This window comes from Echeneis naucrates, chromosome 3 (assembly GCF_900963305.1).
Source record: "Echeneis naucrates chromosome 3, fEcheNa1.1, whole genome shotgun sequence".
Classification (NCBI taxonomy): domain Eukaryota; kingdom Metazoa; phylum Chordata; class Actinopteri; order Carangiformes; family Echeneidae; genus Echeneis; species Echeneis naucrates.
In genome coordinates this window covers 8,301,573-8,327,437 of record NC_042513.1, presented here as the reverse complement: position 1 = coordinate 8,327,437, position 25,865 = coordinate 8,301,573, and the positions used below count along the sequence as shown (strand labels likewise).

The window sequence follows — 25,865 nt, the reverse complement described above, 5'->3', positions numbered from 1 at the left end:
TTATCTTGAAGCAACAAAAGCAAGGCCAAAACAGGTAATCACTTCAAAGACCTCTATGCTTGACTCCGGCATTAGATCCTGTTTTCCCTTTAATCAGCCATTGACTGCGTGAGCATTGTATGCATCTGAAATTAGTTTACAAGGTGTTGCTACAGCATGATGGGAGAAGCAAATTGGGTCTTTGCTCCTGAGAAATATGCAGGGAAATAAACTTTATAAAAAGACCCTAAATTAGTCCAACCTTTCATGACCTTCCCCACCACCTTTTTCCACCATCGCCTCCCACGTGCATGGATAGAGGCAGACCCAGTGTGTGTGTATGTAGGTGGGTGGGTGTGGGTGTGTGGTGTGTGTGGGTATGTGGGTTTGAGTTTCTGTGGCATGTCTTTGCTTTCATCTTTGCAAGCCCTAAAAAGACACAGAGCTTATCTTAAAATGCACTCACTTGCATCTCTCTCATGGAGAGGGCATATGAAGATCAAACTACTGACTTCTTTATACTAAAGCACAGATTACTGGATGTTGCCTGACAAAAACTGCAAATGAGACTATTCCAGGGAAGGCTGAGACAACCAGTCTCTCAAAAACACGCCTTTCTTCCCCGTAGCTGCTGTGGAGGTTCACATGAACAGCGCATGGGACGAAAGACAGACAAATGTGACAGGGCATGAACCTCCCCCGTTGAGTAATGAAATGAAATGACAGCTTTCGAGCGAGGAAGGGATGCTGAGTGGGAGAGCAAGGGAGAGGGAAGTGTGGGGGATTTTGACCAGCCAGGAAATTGAAGCCATCACAAGCAAATTGAGTTCAGGTCCTTTTGGTGGGCAAGAGCAGACCAATCAATTTGGCCTACTACTCAATGCCTGTCAACCTCCAATAATAGGAGCACAGTAAACAACTGAAGCCCTGGGTCAGTTAGTTTCAGCTAACACCTAGCTATCCATAGTAATTCCTCCTCAGGGGGGCAACAAATGTATGACAGTTGTGTGCATCTAATATGAGCTAAAGAAATTGTCGCACTGCAGTGTGGACGCTGTTGGCTGCCAAGTTAAAAGTTGGGCAAATTTTTCCAACTGGTGTTGCCTATTCGTGGTATGATGGAAGAGAACAATGTGTGTTACGAGATGAAAAAAATAAAGTCTTTCATCTATATTTCCCAGAGGACTCGAATAGGGTAAACGAAAACAAGACCCCATCCCTCGATGGGGTCTTGTTTTCGTCATGATATAAATCTCTGTGCTTGAATGGTATCCAGGTTATTTGGCCTTTCCCTTTTGCTAATCTTTGGACAGTGACACATAACATTCTTGCTAATTATCTCGATCACACAGCAGGAATGCACTACATCACAGTTCTAAGGCAACAGTCGACGAGGGGTGGAATCATACAACCCCAAAGGCCTAATTATCTCTGTTGGTTCCCAATTAATCTATTAAGTTGTTTTGGCTCAGCTGCAAGACCTGAGGCACCATTTTATATACCAATACATTGCACCATCACACAGCCATGTTACGTGAGATTTGTTTTGTAGAAATTCACTGTTAATACTGGAGCGCTCTGCCCTTTCTTTTACCTTCAGCATGCCACATTCGGGGATTTGTAGTGAGTTAAATTCATACCCTTTCCGCAGAATAGTCACAGTTAAATAATTAACATTTGCAGTAATCCAGTGTCACCCACATTCACATTTGACTCCACAGTCAAGCTGAAAACACGACTGCAAACCCATCTACTGCTGATCATGGTACTGTATCTGTGTATAGCCTCTCAGCTTCCTCCCTCTACTGGCTTACTTTGATGATGTTCCTGGACTTATGTATATGTAAAACTTCACTGACTGTATTGAGGACTTGAAGAGCTGTCAATAATTGTTTATGTAATAAACCACTGGACTTGTGGGGGAGGCTGAGAGAAGGCTACAGGGCAAAGGCGCGTTATGAGATTCACGGCGATCCACAATATAGACATTAAGTCTGTTTACACACTGGTAGCGAGCTAGTGGAGTCAGATCTTGTGAATGATTGTGTGAATATCGCAGCAGTCTCTTTAAACCGATCCTGTGACTTTCAGCCTGCAATTTTTTTGGGTGTCTGCATTTGTCCTCATAGTTTAGCACCAGCATGCAATTTTTTCCTCCTCCCTTTGCTGCTCTGTCATAAATTGGTAACAAGGGATCATAAGAGGAAAAACCAATATCCATTGCTTCTTTTATTTGACAGTAGTGCAGCCTCCCAGTTGGAATGTGATTTGGCAGGTTGAAAGAGAGTCCCAAGTGAGCACATGCAAATTCACAAACACTTATATATCAGATGTTCTGAGTTTGTGCCATTTAGTTTTCTTTCATATGGCAAGGGAACGGAGGAATCCATCTTTGCAAAAACAGCGGAGCTCGTGTTATAGTTTATGTAATTTTATTTAGTTTATTACTAAATGCAAAAGCAAACATTATTTTTAGTGCATATGAATGACTTGGAAAGTTCAACTTTGTGCCAAACTTAATAGATTACTGAACAAAAATCATGCTTAAATATTACTAGTGTGTGTGACAAGCCTGAGGGCCATAATCTGGAATGGTTTATCAGACTGTAGATTTGTCAGCAGTGAGTGACGTGCTTTAAATAGGCATATCTGCCTGGCATTACAGTTAAAGAATGACTATTAGAGATCTTTTGGAACTGCCACAGTATTTTTATCGGCCCTACTAGCTACCTGATTTTTAGCCGTGGGATAAGTACTTGAAACTGTGTTTCCTTAGATATGCTATTATTCCTGAGTCCCATTATAATTTCTACAATTGTGATGTATAATTTGACTCTGACCGCTCTTTCAATTGCAATGGCAAGAGCTGTGCTATTTCAAGATTTTAACCCTGGAAAGGTCCATAGTTTGATTATAATATCAATGCTTGCCATTTTCGGGTTAGGGTTAGGGTTAGGGTTAGGGTTTCCAGGGAGCACTTACAGTTCAATATAATACAGGGACTGCAGTTTCTGTCACTTATATATAAACACAATATTCAATGCTGTTCCATTACTTTTCATTAAATGAAATAGCATAATTAAAAGTGTACAAGAAATTGCTGTTATTACAGTGCTCCATCTTCTTGTGTCATCGTTTAAATTTTCCTTCATTTGGGAAGAAATTTCAGTAAAGCTATAATATATAAAAATGAGACAGGTGAAATATTCTTGAAGCTGTTCTTTGAAACATTTTTTTCAATGTGGGCGAAAAAAATAAAAAACAGACAGAAAATTGTTATTGGCATTTGTTAAATTCCTTATTCATAATATATCATAGTTTATCATTTCTAATCTTCTAGGGAGGCAGAAAAGTAATCTCTGCGCCTTCGTCTGACATGTTGATCACAGCGTAGGGCGTCCTGTGGGCTGATGAGTGGATGGATACAGAGATGGAGCATGGCTGCACACAGACTTCATTAGCATTACAAGTTACTGCAATTGTGCATTCGTCCCTGCTGGCTTATCTCAACTTTACTATACTTTCCCTATTAGAAATAACCCCTCAAAACCATTATGACAGCTCCAAATATATAAATGGAGAGATATTACTGTTGGTAATGAAGAACAATATGTGACAAAGAGGTTTGTGCTCAACTCTGGAATATGATTTCTGTCAGAGAAGACTGCATAGAGATGAGTATGTCAACAGTGATAGTGACAACTGAGGAGCAGCAGCAGCTGAATGCATGAATCTACCTGTGGAAGCTGACCACTGGCATGAGAGAGATGGCCGTCACAGGGAAGCCTTTCTCCTGCTGTGGGAAATCAGGGCGTCCTGCCTCAGGCTGTTGGTTTAAGTACTTAGACTACAGAAGCTGTGGCTGAGTGGGTCACATAAGAAGTGCACAGAGAAAAAGAAAGGTGACCTAATATAAAAACAGAAAGGAGTTATGAAACTCGAACAGAAAGAATAAAGTGAGTTGGATGCTGATAGGATGCAGTACATGTTTCACCCATCTCACATAATTACGAGTAGTACTCCGCGATACCAGAGTGGAGGGTGATGTTGGAGGGCAAGGCAGGTAACACTGCTGCATATTTAGTAATGTCATTGAGAAAATAAAGTGACGCAGGTGCTTTGATGAGATTTGGTTCCTCCATATTTCACTGGAACAGTCAGTGTTGCTTCCACTCTGCATTATTTAAGGGGAGCCTTGTTTTCTACAAGGCAGGAAATTGTGGGGAGGCCTCAGCTGTACTGACAGGAGAGACAGTGGTTCTGATGGGGGGGTCTGTAGAAAGCCCCACAGTGTTGCAGTGGAGAGCTGGCTATGGAAAATGCTTGTAGATTTAAGGCCGTTGTCAAACCGGACAGCAGCATCACAAATTAATGATTTCAACCCTACGATGCAGGGAATTCATTTTTTTGGTCTTCTGATATTTCAGTAACCAAAATATATCTTGTTGTGGTGTAGCTGTTCATTGTGGACGCTGTCGAGGTGATCCAAATCATTTTAAATATCGATAATGTCCTTCATATTTTGGACATAACCAAGTAGAAGGCAGTGGAGAATACATTGATTATGGCCGTAGGCTTTGGTGCACAGCTGCAGCCACATCTGCTAAAGGTCTGTGCTGCTTAACCTGGGCAAATGCAACACAGAACGTACAGTAGTGTGTGCTCCACCAAACACAAGCAAGGAGCGAAATACAGTGAAACTGCACACAAACTGGACTGCCTCTCTTAGCTCGGTCTGTCTCATTTGCATGCATGCGGATTAGTGAATATTCAAAAATTTGGCACAAAATTGGCCTCTTCACTATGTAAATAAGCCTAATTGCAAGTGAAGCCTTTCACCCCTGGACTCTCCATTACTCATGGCTACAGTGACTGTAGCCATGTGAAGGCACCATAATTGTGGGTGCGAGCAAGAAAAGGAGAGCATCATTTTTTTTGATTTAGGTGAGAATGAAATCAATCACAGACTTGCACTCAGCTGCCGAAATCAGTCATATAATAAGTGCAAATCCTTTTTTGATAATGTTTGTTGAAAATTCTTAGCAAATCGTGGCCCCATTAGCTGCCACAGTCATTGTCCTGGTGATGCTCTCACTGACACGAACGGCCCACAAGCCGTTAGAGCTGGCTGTTTTAACCCGTCTTGGACATTCACAGGACAAGTGCTGCCTATGTACCGCCACTGCTGTTTCTCGTTCCTATTTATGTCCTACAATCTGCTCAGCCTGCTATTTTTGGCTGGACCGCAACACCACAGCCACTGCTAAACACAGACATCTCTGACGGAGTGATGAAGCCGCACCCAGCATTTGTCAGTCTGTGAGGTGCTAGAGTTTGAATATTACTCACTCTTTCAAAATCATTTTGCATTGACAAGTAAGAATGGCAACTAAGCAATGTTGCTGCTGTCTAAAGCAGCATTCTGAACCTTTTTGTTGAGTTTTAAAAAATAAATAAATAAATTAATTAAACAAATACAAAAAAAATTGTGGCGTTTTTTTGGACAAACCTGAGCTGCATTCTCCCAAAGAAAATCACCAGTGTTTCCCCTGGAGCTCCAGGTCAGACTGTCCCTCAGCAGGCACCCCTCTCTGTGCTGACCAAAGTGGTAATTTTACCAGTAAATACATTTTAAATCCACCAATTGTCTGTAATTCCTTTAAGGTACCTGTGATGTCATGCTTGGCAACGGCGTGGTTCTAAAATCAGGATTTTATCAGCGCAGCAGCTTGAAAATGATCTGGAAGAAAATATGCTAAAGTTTTAGTGTGCCACTATTTCAAACTTCCCTTGTCAGACAACAGAAACAGAAAAGAAAACCAACAACAACAAAAAAAAAAAAGTGCAAATAAGAGCAGCTTTAATGGGAATCTGTCTGAATTAAAATCTTCTCTATGTGAGCACAGAGTCGAGGAGAGGAGCAAAATGGGATAAAGGGCTGAAACCGGCTGACACCAGGCAGAATGCCTTGTACACCGTCCAGCTATAGACTAGGTTTTGACCTCGTCTTGTTCAACACATTGTACAAGGGCAAAAAGAGGATTTTCAAACTGAGATGTCAGTGTTTCTGTCAGTGTTTTCAGACACATTCTCCAAAAAACTCAGACAGTCCTCTCTGAATATCTTCAGCCAATTGAGTGTGAGCGTGAGTCATATTTCTGTTGTCTTTCTTTCTTTCTTTCTGTTTCTTTCTTTGTACCCACTTGTGAGGTCAAATCTGAGAAAAACAAATTCAAGCAAAACACTTTTTCATACTATTTACAATCTTAGAGATTGAATCTTTCTTATTAACTTCAGCCTCACCCTTCAACACTTTACAACATTTTAGCAGCTCAGTTATTTCAGGCATCATTTGATAACCTGTCACAGAGGAAGCCATTTTAATTATTTTCATTCATGCTCTTAGTCTTCATGAGTTGAAGTACGTGATATTTCACTTTTAAACCTGAGGAAACGACAAAGATCTTGTTGGGAATAATCAAGACTAGCATTCTTCTTTATGGACCTGACAAAAAGTATAATGCATCAACTCCTTCATAGTGGCAAATGTCTTCTGTTCCATTAATATTCATTCCTTTTTAATCTCCACCGCTCTCGTGTCGGCTTGTTTGTCTTCTCTCGGCTGATCCCGCGTAGCTCTTCTCTTCTTTTTGATGCATGTTCACAATTACTGTAAAAATAAGAGCCATCATCTCAAGAAATTCCATAATTCTCAAGATTACTGCAACAATATGCTGTATACAATACTGCTTTGGTCTACATTTTCCCAGAAAGTTTTTCCATCACTGAAAAAAGAAAAGAAAAGGAAAAAGAAAAAAAAACACAGAGAAAGAGAAGTGTTCCATTTCTGTCACAGTCTCCCAAAATGCAAATGGCCAGGCGATCACATACAAACAAAAACAAATTATGCACTGCGACACACTATCCACTACTATGCATTATGCTGGTGCCAAGCTTTCACTAGAAACTCTTGGAGGGAAATTGCTGGCTGCTTGGCAACAAAACAAATGGAAAAGGGTCTGGGTGATTCTTATTTTCCAGATGATTAGTTGCATCAGAAATAGTTGTTGGTAAGATCATTGACCATAAAGTTAATTATTAAGGCTTTTGAGCTTAATTGTATTCCCTGGCTGTGACTGTCCGCTCAGGAAAAATAAAGTTTCTAATTTCCTGATGGGTGAAATAGCAAAAGAATAGGTGTGTAAACCTGATGTTTTGCACATTCACAGTTGTGTGCTGTTGTGGGAGCCATTTTTGATTGTTTATAATAACTCGTTCATTCATTTATCTTCTACTGCCTATCTGTTTCCGGCTCACATTAGGTGAGGTTGTTCACCCTGGACAGGTCACCAGTCCATCACAGGGCCAACACACAGAGACAGACAGAGACCAACAACCACTCAGTCACACTCAGACCTACGGACAGTTTAGAGTCACCAGTTAACCCAAACATGAAGTCTTTGGATGGTGAGAGGAAACCGCAGTACCCGGAGAAAACCCACGCAAAGAGAACATGCAAACAGAAAGGCCCCAGGCCGAGAACTGAACCCACGTTCTTCTCGTTTTGGGGCAACAGCACGAACAACTATGCCGCCGTGCTGCCCTGTTCATAAAAACTGAGTTGGAGTCATACAGTCAGTAAACATGTTTATTTCACCATACTTACATCTACATATTTGTGGAAGATTTCTTTCATACACCTTCATTCACGACCTTCAATATGTGGAAGCCACATATTCTACATTTCCATCATCCATCTATCCATCATTTTATGGTTGAAGTTTGCTCTTGCAACCGACTGCGAACTATTCAGAAACAAATTTGTATTGACAAATGTAATTGACGCTGCATTACATTGCTTTAAATTTCACTCCAGGATCTTTTCTAAGCATCACACTCTCAGACACATTCACACACACACACACACACACACACACACACACACACACCCTCTCTCTCAGTGCAGTGATTTGATTGAAAAATGCAAATCTACCTACTAATAGCACTGTTACTTTGTTAAGTACAGGTCATGAACAACCAGTTGGATGATACATAAAAATAGTGTTGAACAGAAATTTAAGTTTCATTTTTAGATTCTTGTGCTTCCAAGCCACCACTTCGCCGAAAATAGTGGGTGTGAGAAAATATCAGGTTGAATCTATACACAATTCTACTGTGGTTTGGGTTTTCTATGGACATTTCTATGAACGGGACATGCTGAATTTAGCCCATACAAAGGTTACAGTATATTGAGGTATCCTCAATAAACCTCAGTATCCTCACATAGCCATTTGCTCTCTCCTCTAAAAATAAACAAAAACTATCTTACAGTTTTATATTTTTGGCATTTAGTGCAAATGCAATAAAAATCGCCAGTTGCCAAAGGCGACCAGATCTCCCTGCTGCATCGATTTACATTTGATCTCTCAAAGCTGGATAATCATGGTTGTGTAAATAGCCATTATTTCCACAGGATAAACAGAGATGCAACTAAACAAATGTGTGCTTTTGTACCTATTTGGTGTAATGGAATCACAAATAGGATTTTACGACAGCTAATAGGGTTGTAGGTTATTATGAATCATGGAGTACACTGTTATTGTGCCTTGGTTTTGAATGGGTATAAATAAAAGTGTGGCTTTAAATGCGACACGAGTGCATTTTATTCATTTGTGATTACCCTCTAATATCGAAGATTCATTTGAATACCAGGGTGACAGAAATATACGTTTCAGCAGCATTTGCAGTGCCTGAATAAGCTGACACCTTCCATGGTGCTAGAGAGCTGTGACTTCAGTGTACACTGCGCGCAGCACTGAGATCACATGGACTGTAACTCATAAACACATCAAGCTTCCACTCTCAGCGCTCAGGGCCTAGCCTTCTCTGCTCTGTAGTTAACTGTCTCTGAGTGTCAAATCCTTCATCCTGATGCAGGAGACACACACACAGAAGAATTGCTGTGTCTCTCATTTTATGTCTGTGGATGTCAGCAGAGGGTAGAACCGATGAGTGAGTCAGTAGTGGTTAACTTTGTAGCTAATGCTCTGTGGCAGTTGCACAGGTTTCTTCAGCTCTGCTCAAGGCACAGAGTGAAAGTGCTCCCATAGTTCTCACTCAGCCGAGTCAGGTTCTTTCACAGCACACCAAAGTTAGGATGAAGGGGTGTGTAGTGGGAGAGGATGGTGGGCAAAGCTTCATCAGTAAGGGTAACAGGTCACTGCAGTGTGGAGAGGAATAAAAGAGTAGATGAGCCTAAGATGTCCACATCCAGCCCAAGGTGCTGTTAGAGGACATCTATTATGAATGAAAATTTCTCCTCTGAAGATGTCTGGTGAGGTAAACTCTGTTTCATTTAGTTTTCATAGACCAAAATATAAAATACAAAAACTGCTATACTGACTGTAGCAACCTGGCTCAATTTGCCTGTCTGTAGGCTAGCAAGATGTAACTACTCTATAGGCTATTAAAGTTAGACATGCATTTTAAGTCACTGCATTAATTTCATGTTTCCAGCCGTAGGGAGCCTATAGCGTGTCAGTTAGCTCAGCCACCGCAGCGCCTGTTAGCTGCAGTTTAAGCTTTAACTTGAGATACTTAGAGAGCTATTCTGAAGTCGACAGAGATAATCCTGGAAGGTTTGTTTCTTAAGCTTTTCGGCCTATAAAGTATTGAATGTATTCTTCTTCTTCTTTTTTTTCACTAAAGGAGCTTATGCCATAACAGTTTAAAGCTGCAAGGTGTAGACTATTTGATTATAGCATTTTACCTTATTCCAGCATCTATTCTGTTTTAGGTTGTTGAGAAATTAAATAATCCTGGTAAGAAATCAGAACAGCCTTTGCTTTCAGCCCATTCATCTCAGTGTTCCAGGGTCAAATCCTACATACAATGGTTCGAACAAGACTATGTTATGTAGGGAGACCGAGTGAGCTTCAAGAGCTCTAAATATGTTTCTGGAATTCCACTGATCCCTGAAAACATTTTGGTATACTCTATGTTTAACAATACTGCTGAGCACCTTTGCAGTTATAATAAAATCCTCATAATAGCCTTTTTGATGCTTTCAAGTTTGTATTTTGTCATTAATCTTGAATTCAGACAATGTTGCTGAATGTTTTTTTTCTTCTTATTTGCTAAAACATGGGACAAATTATTTGTGCACACAGTTGAGCTGGTTTTGCTATCAACAGACGGACCGAATCCTGACTTTCAGTTGGATTTTTGTGTGGTGAAACCCCCAGAGGGCTTCTTGCTGCCCCCGAGTGATCAAACCTAGTTGGTGACTAATTGGTAAAAACACAAAAATGGTATCATGACGGCTGGACCTACCTTCCTGTAGTCAGAAAATAATCATCATAGCGCTGCTATATACTCATAAAGTATCTACCATCATGTTAACCATATCAGTCATTCAAGGCAATACGTCAGCAGGACATTAAAATGAACATTTGAAGAAATATATCTGCATCATATTTTCAGTTTCATAATAAAACTGCAAAGAAAATAATTAACATTTTAATTCTAACCAGGCAGAATGTTCATTTTTCATTGATCTTTGAATACGATATCAACGGCAATTTTTTAGAAACAAGCCTTCTATCCAGATATCAATTTAACAAGCAACGGAGGGAGGAGTGTTCGTACAAATGTGTGAAAATGTGACAATGTGGTGGAATTAATTGGAGATGTGTTGGCACATGACAGGGAAACTATCTGGACTTTGAGGGCATTAGGGAGAAGGAGCTTGCTACAACACCTGTCATCTGTGAAAGATGACAAGATGACACCTGTCGTCCTCTTTAGAAATACATGCTTCTTCACTAGGGAAAAAAAGATAAGGATTTCTTGTGGCTTAGATAGAAATAAAACAAACATACTGTACATTGCATCTATAAATCTGTGGAGTATCATTTAGCCCAGAAAGAGACAAGATGATGGACGGTCCTCATAATCACACGCTAAGCAAGTGTTCTCCAAATGACTAACACAAATCCCACTACTGTTAGACATAACAGACACAACACACACACACTTTTCCAAGCTTGCGATTTGGGAAATGGGTCAGAAGTGACTGAGATTTATGCATTCTTGTGTTTGCCTTTGTGTTTGCCTGTGTGCGTCTGTGATGAACCAAAGAGCAAGGGAGTGACTGATCGGGCGTCATTGTGAATATGGCAGAATGCAGATGTTTCTCAGAACTGCCGAGCTGTAATTTAATTTAATGATGAAAAGCAGAAGGCGGCAGACTTAGACTCTAGAGAGGCAGCAGGAACAGACTACGTCAATATTAGAGTCAGAATCAAAGACCACGGAGATTGTGATTTATTTGTCACTTTTTATTTGACTGTTGCTTACAGAAACAACTTTGGGAACTCTTTTTATCTTCACATCTTTCATCTTTTTTAAGCTGTTTGAAAACCTTGTTTTTCACTGTGTTTATATCATCAAAGTACAGCCCTGGCTGACAGAGATTGGGATGTATTTTATGGATGAGCCCAAAGGAAATCCACATGTGGGGTTGACAGGAGGCAATGTCTATCAGCTGCTAAGGTTTCTCTTGATTTATGGGATGTTACAGCTTGTCTGGGTTGCAGGTGAACACTATGGGGAAGGGCGTTAGAGTAAAAAAGAAAGTCAGCATAAACCAGGATATAGGATATACCGTTTCTCTTTTGAAGGTTTAATAGACACAGCTTTGTTCTTTAATTGCCATTCAACTGTTTTAGTTGGTATTAAAATGCAAACAAGCACAGTGTAGTCTTGTAAAACAGAGATGAAATAACACACAATCTGCAAAAAGAGGAAGAGAAAAAGGATGATGTTCTTTTGGAGCCTTTTTACTGACAGAATTTAAAATGCATTTTCTAAAGTTTCCAGCAGGTGGCACAACACCTTGGGTCTCTGAGGGAAGGAGAAAGAACAAGAGAGCGGGGCAGGGAGGGAAAGAGATCTTCTTGTGAGTTTTTGTTTTCCTGCTTGACTGTTCTCCCTCAGCGGTCTGATTGTGAGAAAGGACTCGTGGGAAGTGTTCTCTCACTGCAGTTGTCAGACTCCTGATAAATAAGATTATTTGCTGTGGTGACGAGGTTGCATTATTTTGTGGGTGTGTGTATTTTAGAGAGAGAGAGAGAGAGAGCATTTTTGCATGCGTTACTTTTCAGTGTGTGCTTCTTCTAATTAAACATCTTCCCGGTTATTGTGTTCGTTTGGAACATAATGCAACGCAGAAGTTGTTTTCGACTTGCACTCTGCGCTCCATATGGTCTCACAAAGAAAAGCTTTCATGAGCTCTATAGCTATTTGTTTTTTGTCACATGAAACCAAAGTTACATCAGTTTCCATATTTATTGTGCAGCGATTCTATATATTTCAGCCACCGATTGTGATTTTCAGCGGTGGTGTTCATACCAGGCACAGTGCTGTGCTGAAATGAATTCAAATACTTTGTGATGGTTACTCATGGGGGATCTGTTGGGTGTCTTTAAATAATTTATAAAGTTTGCTCTAGACCTACTCTATATGTAAAGTGCCTTGATGTTACTCTGTTATGATTTGGCGTTATTAAATAAACCTGATTTGATTTGATATTACAGTAATAGTCACCATTCATGTGATTTTGTGGCTTTCTAACTGCTTCACTTTCTCTGTCACGTTTGCCGTCTGGGTAAATTATCACTCCCCGATTGTTGATTTGGCTCAGAATACCACTCAATATAAGTTTGATTCAGATGTTTATTAGTTCTGCAAATAAAAATGCACATTTTAGATCAAGAGAAACAAGGTTTCATGAATTGATTAAATTTCTAATACCCACTGACGATAATGGTTTTTGACAGTTTGAACTTTGGAGGAGCCACCAAATGGACCAAATTTTATGTCGCTGTTGGTAACCAGAAGTCTGAACTATGTAGTTTCCGGTGATGCAGTTTTTCAATGGATTGTTGGTATTTACTCTCTATTATTCCTGATAATTTGAGCGCTTTCTGGAATTTAAACCTTCCAGAAGCAATGGGCAGCTGTTTGCTTTGAATTTGTCAAAGTGAGTGTGTATGGTCAGGCAAATTATAAAAACAAGCGGATAATCAGGGTTAGCAGGCGCGATAAGCCGTAATATCTTGTAAACTGGCAGCAGGGATAGTTTAAGCCGGTCTTATGCTAATATTACAAGTGACAGTCAGCAACATAGAAATACAAATATCTCCAAACATGTTTAAACCCACAAATAAACACACGCACAAACAACAACACCCACAAACCCACACTGTGCATTTAATTTAAAGCTGGACCTTTTTTTTTTCAGCCTGCAAGGCAGTGAAATTATAAAAAATGAATAATAAATCATTTTTCTTGCAACAAGCCAGGTTATAGTGAAATATTTATGAGGGAAGTCCACATCATTTCATCTCCCAAGGCTCTGAACGGGATTTTATTTCTAGGTGCCAGCAGTCCAAGGGTGTTTGACAGCACACACCAAAACCATTTACCAAATCAATGAGCCACTTTTTCACATTCAAAGTCAAAATCTAAGGATATTACATTTACAGTAAGTCAATTACCACTTGCACGTTATTTATATCAGTAGAGGATTTTATGATCTCACATTTGTCATGTTGATATATTGTGATTAATTGAACATATAAAATGACTGAAATGATTTCTCTTTTTCTTGGGCTTTCAGCAATAGCAGCTATTTTTTTAAAACTAGCTACTGCATATTAATCTTATCATTCTAACATGATACTCTGGATGGAACCAGAACTTTGTGGCACAGTGCCAGAAAAACCAAAGAACTGGTAGGGGTCTTTCGCCAGCACATAGTCCCCCCCACCTTAGGTAAACATCCAGGGAACGGACATTGAGATAGTGGACTCTTCCAAGCACCTGGATGTTCACCTGAGAAAGAACCTGGACTGGATTCAACACTCAGGCAATATATAAGAAGGGCCAAAGCAGAGTCCGCCTGCTGTGGAGACAGAAGTCCTTCAGAGTGCATGAACCCCTCCTGAAGACTTTGACTTTGACTATGGTGTCTTTTATGGTGTTGTTTGCTGGAGCAGCGGCATCACAGCAGCAGGAAGGAAGAGACTCAACAAACTGGTGAAGAAAGCCAGCTCTGTCCTTGAGTCTGTGGAGATGGTGGAGAGAGAGACAGGGGGACGACGGCAAAGCTGTCATCAATCATGGACAATGTCTCCAACCCTCTACACGAGACTGTAACATCACTGGAAAGCTCCTTCAATGACAGGCTTCTTCACCCACGGTGCATGAAGGAGAAGTACCGCAAATCCTTCCTCTCCTCTGCTGTCAGACTCTACAACCAGCTCTGCTCCCAGGAGACCAATAACGTCATATGAACAATATCCTATTCTGGTGAACCATGTGCAGTATCCTCCTTATCACTGTGTACATATATATATTTATATATTATCACAATTACTGCCTTGTTTGTAATATCCCTCTATACACCTTTCTCTATATTTTAATGTATCTAATTCTTTTTTTCTTCATTTCCCATTCCCAATTTTTATGAAGTCCACTTATGTGCACCGAGTGCACTGACTGTGTGTGTATGTGTGTACTGCACTGCTGCTGTCAACAGTGTGAACCGCCCTAGATTTGCCTAAATCTAATTTAGATTAGATTTAGGCAAATCTAATCTAAATTAATCTAATGATACTGTGGTAGCATTATACAGGCTGCCATCTACTGATGAAATCTTTTGGTTCTCTATTTTGTTTAGTTTTGTTTCAAAAGCACCAGTAAGTCATTCACTACTCCGGGACCTATAACATATTCAGAGTATCACTGCGTTTTTAATACCTGCGATCAGCTTCAGTTACTTAGTTCAGCTACTTTCTTTAATTACTGTGGTCAGTACATCGTTCTTGGTCTAATTCAAAAATAATCACTTTGGATAAAGTTTCTGTTGACTTTGTTGAAAAATAAACAGTTGGAAAGACGTGGGAGAAAAACTGACACTATCCGCATCGCTAGTTCGACACTTTCAGGGAAGCCAACAAATAGATGGCTACCTTGCCTAAGGCCAACTCCTTTGGTATCAGCAGGAAGAAAAACATATGAAGACAAATGCAAATACACCACACATGTCAAATCTTTGAAGCTTGCCTCATCTTTCTGCTTTACACAGTTCGTTTTCTCTGTGAAGCTTTTTTTAAACCACATGCACACGTCACCTCTCTTTATGTGAAGCAGCAGTGCCATGTTGCCTAATAAGCAGCTGTCACACAAACAAATAAAGGAGGGATCTCCTTCCTTTATAATTAGTATCAGGGGCATTTATCTACTGCTACCTACTGCTTCACCAGACCTTCTCCGCGTAATTGTACTTGATTCTCTACGTGCACTTGGCAAGTGCAAGAAATGTTTTACATCCTGTTTTGGATATAGATTTTTGTCAATATATGCAGGCAATTTGAATTTCTGCTAATCCACAAAACATATCAAATTTGAAGTGTTTGGTCTGTGATATAGACAGTTGTCTTATCCAGCTCTCAGGTATTACAGCTCTTTATCTTGGAACTTTGATATGATGAAATCCTTTCTGCATTTCTTTGAGAAAGAAAAACATTAAGGCTGAATATATCCATGCATATTAATTCATCTACCCACTGACTTCTTTACTTACTATCAATAGCCACATTTACTTGTAGAATAGTAGTATACAGAACAAAGCAGCTGAGCCATCTCAAAGTCAACTTCATTAAATTACATTTATAATAAATGAACATTACCTCATTTACTGCTCGCATATCATTTCTGTGTGTCACATACATTGTGACTAATTAAAAATATAAGATGATTGAAATGATTGTTTTTTCTTTATGGCCTCAAGAAACGTCAGCTATATTTCATTCTGGCATAGAGGCATTAAGGCTGCATACATTCACACATATAAAATCAGTTGCCTGTTTATCTATCTTTAACCAAATGTGCCTGTGAGATTGTGGTGCATGTCAAAAAAGGTTGAACACTGCATATTAGCTTAAAAATAAAAGAAATAATAATCCATTCATCCATTCAGAAATTCAACATCATATAATCAAATCTGAAGCCAACATTGTTTCTCTCAGTGTCCTGTGTCTGTCTGAATCTTCTTTTTTTTCCACTTCTATATTCCCCCTTTTTGTTTAATTGAATGTTGCATGCTTTTGGAGCCGTTCTAAAATATATAATGAGGTCATTTGCATCAGACTGCAGATTGGGTGACCTTTGCTTTTACCAATAATTACTGTAAAACCCGTCTCTGTCTGTCATCACCAAGGATGTGGCAGGGACCTCTCTGTGCTCACGAAAGGTTAGCTGCAGGCTTGTGTCTGGACTTATGAAAAAGCCTGAGGAAAATGTCATTAGAGCAAGGGGAAAATACACTTGGAATTAACAATTGGAAATTCAATCAGGATGGCTTTAAGGATTGTGTGATTGTGTGTGTGTGTGTGTGTGTGTGTGTGTGTGTGTGTGTGTGTGTGTGTGTGTGTGTGTGTGTGTGCATGCATGTGTGTGTGCGTGTGGGCGTGTTCCCATGCATATCTCCAGCCAAAGCCCTAGAAGACATGTCGCAGCAACACTTGTGGGTTAAGAAATTCCTCCCTTCAGTGAACATGCACATTTGTGAGGAAAAAGGACAGCCTGGGGGCGACTTCTGTTAACTCTGCAGGCCACTTTGACTTTGCCAGCAACCAAACAATATGACAACACAAACTAAACAATCAGGGTGCGAGCATTGTTGCAGTAGTCCTCACAAACATGATAAACACTGCCCAGCTCAATATCTAGATATTTCAAAGTCTTAGTTAATTATGCCTGACATTAATTACACTATGTATTTATGAAAGTTTATGAAACTTTTCACCGTGCAAATTTTTTGTTACAGTGCTTGATGTTTAATTTGCATGCTGTTATTGGTTGTCATTGTGCAGTGAAACGTGACTGTATTGACCATGTGTTGACGCCCCTTTCCCCATTAATATCTAGGCCCAGGTCAAAAGAAACTTAAATTAGCAATCATCCTCCCTTTTCTGAATTCCTACTATTCATCAATACCATCCTTATTAATGTTAAATACATCGCTGCTTACGATTACTGTTGCTTATTTCACACCCCAGTGCTGATCAGTACTCGGTGTGTCAAGCAGCATGCATGAGCTTGCTGAGCTCAGTGTAAAATAAAATCCTTTTGAGGGGGCAGAGCAGAGCACTAACATCAGAGGCTCTGTTTTGTGCTCTTGGTTCTAGTCGCAGCGGCGTGTCACGTTTCACCTGCCGGATGGCTCTCAGGAGAGCTGCAGTGACAGCGGTCTGGGGGACCACGAGCCTGTAGGCAGTGGCTCCCTCCTCACACAACCTCTCCCTCTGGTGCAGGCGCAGGACGACTTCTATGAACAGGCCTCCCCCGATAAGAGGACCGAAGCTGACGGCAACTCCGATCCCAACTCTGGTGAGTTCTTATATATCTCTTTTTATTTTCCTGTAGCTTCTTCTCTTCCTCCTCTCACGCTTTCCTGTCTTTAAAGCAATGCAAAGTTACAACGCTTATTGGAGTTTGTAGAGACTGAGTGTAGTAATTGTGCCTTTTCTTGCAAACACAGAATTCCTTTTTTTCAACCTACCCTGTTTGGATGTGAGACAGCAAAATCCAAACACACATTGTTTTTCCAGTGCAGGTTTCGGAAAATGAAAATGATGTTTCACATTTGGCCTGAGGGAATGACAAAGACTCTTTGAGAAGGGATAATAAATAGTCATGAAAATCGGTTTCCAAAAAAAAAAAAAAAAAACTCAAAACAACAACAAAAAACAACAACCAAACTATCAAATATCATTTAATTTAGAGTCGTTTGATTGCTCAAGTAGGTTTCTAGTGGATACGTGAGCAGGTCATTCATTTCTCAGTTAATCATCCAGACTTGTTCATTCCTCCCAAGAGCAAACCTTGGCCTCCCATAGGCTCCTCACCTATTTGTGAAACTCATTTGATTTATTTAGAGATGATTTCCCAGTTGGAAGTCTTGGTGCTCAGCTGAAGCTGTTAACTTCCCACTATTTCTGGTGGGAAAGTACGTCTCCGACCCAGTTTTCTCATTTTATCATTAAGAGATAAGGCATGCGTTAAGATCAAGCGCATTGCCCCAAGGTCGATGCCAGCTTGCCTACTAAGGGTGGAGAAGCCGACACCACATAAATATCTAGGATCTGTGAGTATACTGTGTGTGGTTATGTTTTCATACAGTCTCTGACTTAGTAGATGGAGTCACAGTTGCAGTGAGTTCTGTGGAGGACTACAGACTTCTTGTCTTCCCACCTTGTGCAGCTTATTGCAGGGGGAAATCATTTTAAACACGGGTAATAGCTAGTTTACGGCTTTTATACGCAATTTTATTTTTGTCAAGAAGAGAAGAAAAAAGTCGTGAATTTTCCATTTTATGAGAAGAATGTGGTGACTGGCTGTGAATTAAAAGCAGTATTATTTGGGGACTGGGAGCTGAAGTTTGGCTCGTACCGCCAATTCGCCGCAAATTCTCTAATGCTCTAATGGTTTTTGAATGACTTTAACCAAGCACCAAGTATTCACCCAAATTCGTGCTTCACCTATTCAAGATCAATGGTGTGTCTATATAGAAGGAAATGATATGAATCAAGTACACATATAAATTATTATGACTGTCGTAGGCATTAGCAGGGGACACAGATGACAAGCTCATTTAAATTTTAAAGGTGCACAAATAGATGATTCAGCTGAAGTATACTAAACTGTTATTAGATTATTAGAAATTATTGGCATGTAATGTGGATGGGCTTGCCATCAAATGGTACAGCTGACAGTACTGCTATATGTCAAGATGACATATGTAAATTATGTATGCTTTAAGTATGACAAGTATTAAGATGCATGCCGCCTTCTTAGTACCCCTTATATCAAGTTTCCTCTTGATATAATTTAACCAGATGACACTTGTACATAAACTCTAATAAATAAATAAATATAAGAAATGCAAAAATTAAATAAATATGAGGTGCATATAAATTCATAATGAGCTCACTGATAAATCTTTATAAATAAAAATGAGCCAATGGCCCTGTTTGCTTTGTGTGGCTTACAGAGAGAGCTAGGAAGGTAGAGACACTCGCTCAGTAAGGCTGTTAAGCTAACTTAAAGATGAGCCATTGCAATTGTAAAGTATGTCATTTAAAGTATCTAAGAGACAGCATCATACTTGAAAGCTCACATGTGTAACAGGAGTGATTACAGTGCTTGGACTCAAGGCATCATTTTTGTGCATTAGCAATGGCATTTTGCTTTGTTAGTATTGTTTGCCTGTCTGCAGACTATTAACAGTGACAGCAGCGGTCTTTGATCACTGACCTGCTGCTCGGCAGAATAATGATTTTATGTCCTGTCTATGAGGAATGTGTTACCTGCTGGTGCTTCTCTCAAGTACCTGAACTCGGGGGGGCCCAGGTTAACTAGTTCGAGACAGTATCTGCCAGACTTAAAAGGCCCTAATCTTTTTTTTCAAACCAACTCTTCAACTTTATTCACGTCTGTTGACAATGCAAACAGCATCTCATTCTAATATTTTCTAACAGTTCTAAAAATAACCTCACCCTGTACAACATTTACAGTAAACAAGATGCTTGACAGTGGATAGTCTCACTTTTTTCTGACATTTTAAGATTGCTCAAAAGACTTTCTTAAATAATGAAAATTTAGGTCATTTATTAAATTATTACAAGTATGATGACAAGTTTGTTTTTGTTTTTGTTTTTTTGTTGTTTTTTTTTTTTTTGCTGAATTTATAAAATCCTCAACTCAACATAACTCAAGCTTTATTTATAAAGCACCTTGAAGACAACAGCAGTCAATAAAGGTGTTGTACAGAAGAGGAAACAGGATAAATACAAGGAGAAGTGAACAGATAAATAGATAACAATAAAGAAAAAAAATAAATAAATAAAATACTGTAGACAAAAAAAAACTACAATACTTAGAAATAGCATGTACTCATTTATGAAAGGCCATGGAAAAGAAATTGGTTTTTAGGGAAGATTTAAATGTCTCTAGTGAATCCTAGAATCCTTGAGTTCATATTTTTTCTCTGATTAAAAATAGTTTTGGTATTTGCATGGGATGTGTTAAATGAGACTGATCAGTTCGTAGTCCTGCTGCCCTCCAATGACTGAGTAGCTTTCTAGGCCAAGAATACTGAACTGTGACGCTTCCAAAACATGAACTATGTGTTCATCATAGTTCCCATGATGACACAGCGTCCAGTGACAGTCTGTCACTGTTAGCGTTCAGTGCTATGGTTTGTGCCCAAAGATTGGGGACTTGACTTTACAGCCATTTACAGACTTGCTGAACCTTTACAAATATATGCAACGGTCAAGTTATATCACATTTAAGGCAGCTTTTGTGTGGTTTTCTGTACATTAGACCTGACTAAATCAAAAAGTAACACTGTTACTCTCAAAACAATCCATGATGTGATCATCTTAAGATGAACAGCACAGTGCTACGCTTCAATCCTTAAAATCAACCAGGGAAAACAGAATCTTTGCCTCCTTAGCTCTTATTTTGCATAAAAAAGTGAATTAACTAATCACACTTTACGTAATTCTGCAATGTCTAAAGCTTTACCACTTTGAAAAAAAAATCTGAAGAAGAGAACACATTAAAGGAACAGATGGATGGTAATCAGAGACACAGCAGTTTCATTCAGCATCGTGTGAAGTGAGACAGAAACTTGACACTCGTATATGAACAAGAAATATGTCAGCAAACATGTGGTTGCTCGGAAGGAGAAGATCTCACAGGGCAATTTTCCCGCAGGTTACGATTGATTTTCAGTTTTGAAAGTCTTTTCTTAGTGTATTTTTAAAAAAGCTCTTACATTTTTCCTCACAGTTCCAAAGCAGCACTTCTAGGCGAGTCCAGTCATCAAGAGCATCTTAACATGAACGGTCTGTGGTTCTGAAGCTAGGGATGGATTGGTTTAAAGTCATTTTCTGGTTTCATTTTCCATGAAATTCCATAAAATATTTAAAACAGATATAATACAAAACACAGCTGAAACCGTAGATACAATTATTGCCCCTGCAGTCATGAACAAGAGCACATGACGAAAAGCAGCCTATTCTGCAGTCTGCAGTTGCAGCCTGTTAGCGGGTGGAAGTAAGTTTTTGAAATCTGGTTCTGATCGATTCAGCTGCTGCTCAGTGCTGGCCCAAAGCACAAATTAAGCCATTGTGTCATCCAATAAACGTTCGTGTGTTCAACTGGCCTCTGGATGTTCTCAAGCTATGACAATGACAAACATCATGAGCCAATATAAACTGATCAATATAAAAGGGGAACATATAGAAAACCAATATGACAAGTGGCATCATGGTGAAATTGAATTAACATATTGGGTCAAAAATCTTTCAACCCCAATTTTCAAGGTGATATTGACAGATGACAATAGAGTATACCTTTGCCAAGATCCAGGAGCTAACACTAGACTACTGTGCCATGGCTGACACTGCCTTTAAAAGACCAATAAGGGAACAGTAGAAACTGGCAGATTACCTGACAATCGGTCAAAGGGAAATTTTCCCATCTCTGTCTTGGACCATTTAGTGATTTAGTGATTCTTATTAGGGATCCAGTGATACACAAAATTCACAGTTCGGTTCGGTTTGGTTCGGTTCAATATTTTTGTGTCATGGTTCGATAATTTTCCACACCACAAAAGAAAACTTTCTGTGCAATTTTTACTTGTAGTTTATTAAATATACCAAAGACAATTTCAACTCAAAAGAATAGTTTTTAAGTGAAATTAAATATATCTGATGATGCTATGCCTGCTACATTTTTGCTGTGTAATTCCACACACCAGATCTGAAGGATGGTGGAGGAACTTTGATGTCAGGTGCTTTAGAGGCTAGCTTCAGGTGTAGCTTCTGTCTCAGCAGCTTGTTTTGGTCATACCCCTAATTCTTATCTGTTGTTTCAGTGGTGGGCAAAGAGAAGGCCTCATGCTTCAACCAATGAGAATTTGTTTATGGTGAAATAAGGATAAAAAGGGATAATAATGTCAGAACATATGACTGCTCCTTTTTTTTTTTTCTTGTCGTTGAAACTGCAGACCACCGAGTCTCCTCCCAGTGCATTGGAGGAACAGTTTCCATGACCAATCACACTCATGACTTTAATGGCCTCTTCTATGACATTTGATTCAAACAATGTCTACCACATAATGTTGCTCCTCACAGCCACATGTCTACCTTTACTGTAATTAAAAATGTTGAGCTCAAGCCACACTCCCTGGAAAAAGTGATGAAGTGTGTAACCATTGACACAGGGGGAGGATGGGCAGGAGGGAACAGCCCCGAGGGATTTCTCAGCGGACAAAGACATTTTAATTGATCTGTGATATTTAATGGAGCTTTTTTTCTCCATCTCCAACATGGTTCTTGATATTTGTCACTGAAATGTTAGAATTATTAACTACGATAAAATGTTTGATGCGGCCAATAGCACAGATGTTCATACAATGCAGCGCTTGTTATGTAAAATTTAACCAGCAGGTATGCTGTGTGCACTTTTGGCTTGAGAGTGCACAGTATCTCAAATAATGAAATAATAAATGAGTTAATTGTGTTTCAGCATGCAGTTGATCTGGCTCTGCCTTTGCCAAATAAAACAATCAGGATTTCATGCGGCACAGGTGTGGAAGTGCAGTCAAGATGCTCTGAGCAACAAAACAGCTGATCATGCGAGCCACAGCCATTCTTAGCACGAAGATTGTAATGCACCACTGGATCGGTACCGCCGCAACCTGTGACCGTCCTGCCAATTGGGGGCACTTGGCATATCACCGCAATATCAAACTGCCATTATGACCATGGTGTGCTACAAAAAATTACCAGCAACACCAGTGCCATGCCACAATGTGCTCCCCACCCTGCACCCACATGAAAATAGAGCTCAAACAGACTTCAAAGTCACATTGGTGTAATGTTGCTATGGAGCATCCTGAGATGGTGCAGAAATTTGTAACGTCAATTTAATTTTACGTAAGTGAGCTCAGGGGCATCCCTCATGTTCTTGTTCATGGTCCATTGGAGTTTATTTTTACTCCAGCTTGTGTGTTAGTGAGTGCATTGCAGAAAATATTGACTTGAAATTGAAGTCTCTAACCCTATTATGTCACCCTATTAAAAGACAGATCAGTCTAGTAAGGATGGAAGTAATAGTCAGATGCAGAATATCTTCTGGGACCAATGCACGGCCTTCTGCATTTATAGCGTGACATCTCGTCTTGATGGTTGCTGCAGAAGGAATTAATGAAATAAATGACAACTGAGCCACGCGTTCGGATGTATACTTGGGACAAAGCACAGTTCTGTCAATCCGTTACATATTTGAAAACATACCTACATATATATATGTACACATCCAGTGTTTCTGTGGTTGAGTGCTGTAGGGTCTGAATGGCTCTGCGTCAATGAGAGCCATCGGTCTAGAAATAATACATATCAGGAAAGAGCCTTGAATAAACTGAGGCAGGATTGAAGTGAGATGGAGATATTTGTAAAGCATTTAAATTGCCCATTATCGATCGTACACACAAATACACACACACACATATAAATATATACTCAAGGCCAATCACAATGGACTGTGAAATGACATGTGAATGACTCTTTGGAGTGTTTTAAGACTGATATAATGAAAAAAGTTGTTTGTCTTGTCCAGTAGAAACTCTTTCACTTGAGTTTCACAGATTACATTGTTTGAAACAGACACAACAGAAAAATCTTATAGTCATTTCTGAATTGACTAAAGAAAAAGTGGAGAAAGCCAACAAAACATGTGGTGCCGTTAACACGCAGTGCCAGTTGGGCTTCATTTACAAAAGATTTAGTCTTGAGTGTTTTTCCTGTAACATTTCTTTGGACGCATTTTAATAATTCTAAGCAATCCAAATCTTCCTCTCTAACCCACCAAAAAAAGCCAACTTGCATAAATGAATACAGTTTGGATAAAAAAAAAGAAAATAAAGAAAGCAAGATAAAAATACTAAAAACTAATCTCTATTAGCTCAAAATGTGCTGTCTGGCATTTTAAAGCCACGTTGGCAGGTTTTGAGCACCAGCTTCTGTGCAGTACACAATGTCCCTATGAATATTGTGACACACGTGGCACTACGGGTTTCTCATCTGTGGAAGCAGAGGATCAGAAAGAGGTCACTTTGACCAGAACACTTCTATAAGGTGTTAGTGGCAGCAGTTGTGTCTTGCTGCACATTTACTAATACTTATTCAATTATAATATAATAAAAGGGGGAGCAGAAATTTATGATGGAGCCGATGAGGGCACTGGGCAGCAACTTTCGCCGCTGATTGTTGGTTATTAGTAAATCCAAAGCTACTAGCTGCTATTTAAAAAGGCTATGGTATATTGATCTTACATCCTTGTCACAAAGCATTTTTTTTTTTTTTAGAAGTGATGGACAGCTCTCTTGGAAATATGTTCTTCTTCTGCCAATCTATTTCTGTCAATATTTTCATTTGGGCTCAGCTTCTGGATACTGAATTCAGAAAGCAAGAACATTTTATTTGGACAAGTCAATCAGCTTTTTGCTTGTTTGTTTGTTTGTTTGTTTTGTTTTTTAATTTTAGACCTTCACATCTAATGTAGTGTGTTCAGATTTTTAAAACTTGCAGTAGTTAATCTTTTTCCCTCGGTAAATAACATTTTATAAAACCGCTGCTTTTTAATTTTAATTACATGGTTTCGTCTGAGGATTGTCTTCTGCTCATAGGGTTGTTAAATTGGCTTTTTGAGCAGAGTGATTGCATTGTAAAAACAGCTTTTTTTTTATCCTTTATATACTCTAAATATAACTCCAGCCCACTATCTAAAAAGCAAGTTGTTGCATATCTAGAGCTGTGATGGAGCCATTATCAGCATGCCTGACAATATAAATGATGGGGAGGAGAGCTGTCTTAAAAGATGAAAGAAAAAACAAAAAACTCTCTAAATGAATGGCAAAAGTTAGGAAACAACAGGATTTGTGGTTCAAATGTGGGTCATTGTTGTTTTTTGACACTGATATGAATAGGCAAAATGATGCAATTGAAGAAACATGAATAGACAAAATCACATTGAACTTGACATTGAGAACGTTCATTTAAGTGAATGGTTGACAACTTGTTTACAACTTGTAAAGGTGGGAGAAGAGGAGGGACTGAACTGGATTACTCTCCTTTAAACTATCCAAAAATAAAATGAAGAGCCCATATTCAATCTACTGTAAGTGATTGGCTCTACTAGCTCTACTGTCATAAACTTCCTTCTTGGATTGCGGGTCAGAAATTAACTGGATAATCCTGGGATCAAAGAACATCTACGACTATCGCAGAGACCAGTAAGTCGAAAAAAGTAATGAATAATAATGAGAGTCAAAATGAGACTTTGATATCAACACAAACGTGACGCCTGGAATAGCCAATGAGAAAGATCACAAAATCTATTAATTTACATATTCCAAAGGCTATTCAAAATCAATAGGGGGGCTAACAAGGTCTAAAGAAGGCAATACACCCAAGCATGAGTTGCATAAAGGGAATGGGTAAAAAAAAAGAAAAAAGCAAACAAACAAACTGTGACCCAAACTGGATTGACTCAAGTTAAACCCTCTTATCATGTAAAATTATGTGACTGCTAGATTTTTCACAGAGGCATCACACCATGTATTGATCCACACTGAGTAACAAAGTTTTTTTTATATTACTTAATTAAGGGCCTGTTGTGTTTAGATTTTTTTCCCCCTTAATTTTCAATAAACATTTCAACTTAACCTAAGAAGGATGTAAGAG

At 39.3% G+C, this 25,865-nt stretch overlaps 1 protein-coding gene across 1 annotated transcript in view; it reads left to right on the top strand.

Annotated features, from left to right (window-relative positions):
• The window catches only part of pcdh9 (protocadherin 9), a 184,200-nt gene that overhangs the window by 111,389 nt on the left and 46,946 nt on the right, over positions 1-25,865 (top strand). The window contains exon 4 of the mRNA XM_029498588.1: positions 17,235-17,436. Coding sequence (XP_029354448.1) covers positions 17,235-17,436 — 202 coding nt within the window. The remainder of the gene's footprint in view (positions 1-17,234; positions 17,437-25,865) is intronic.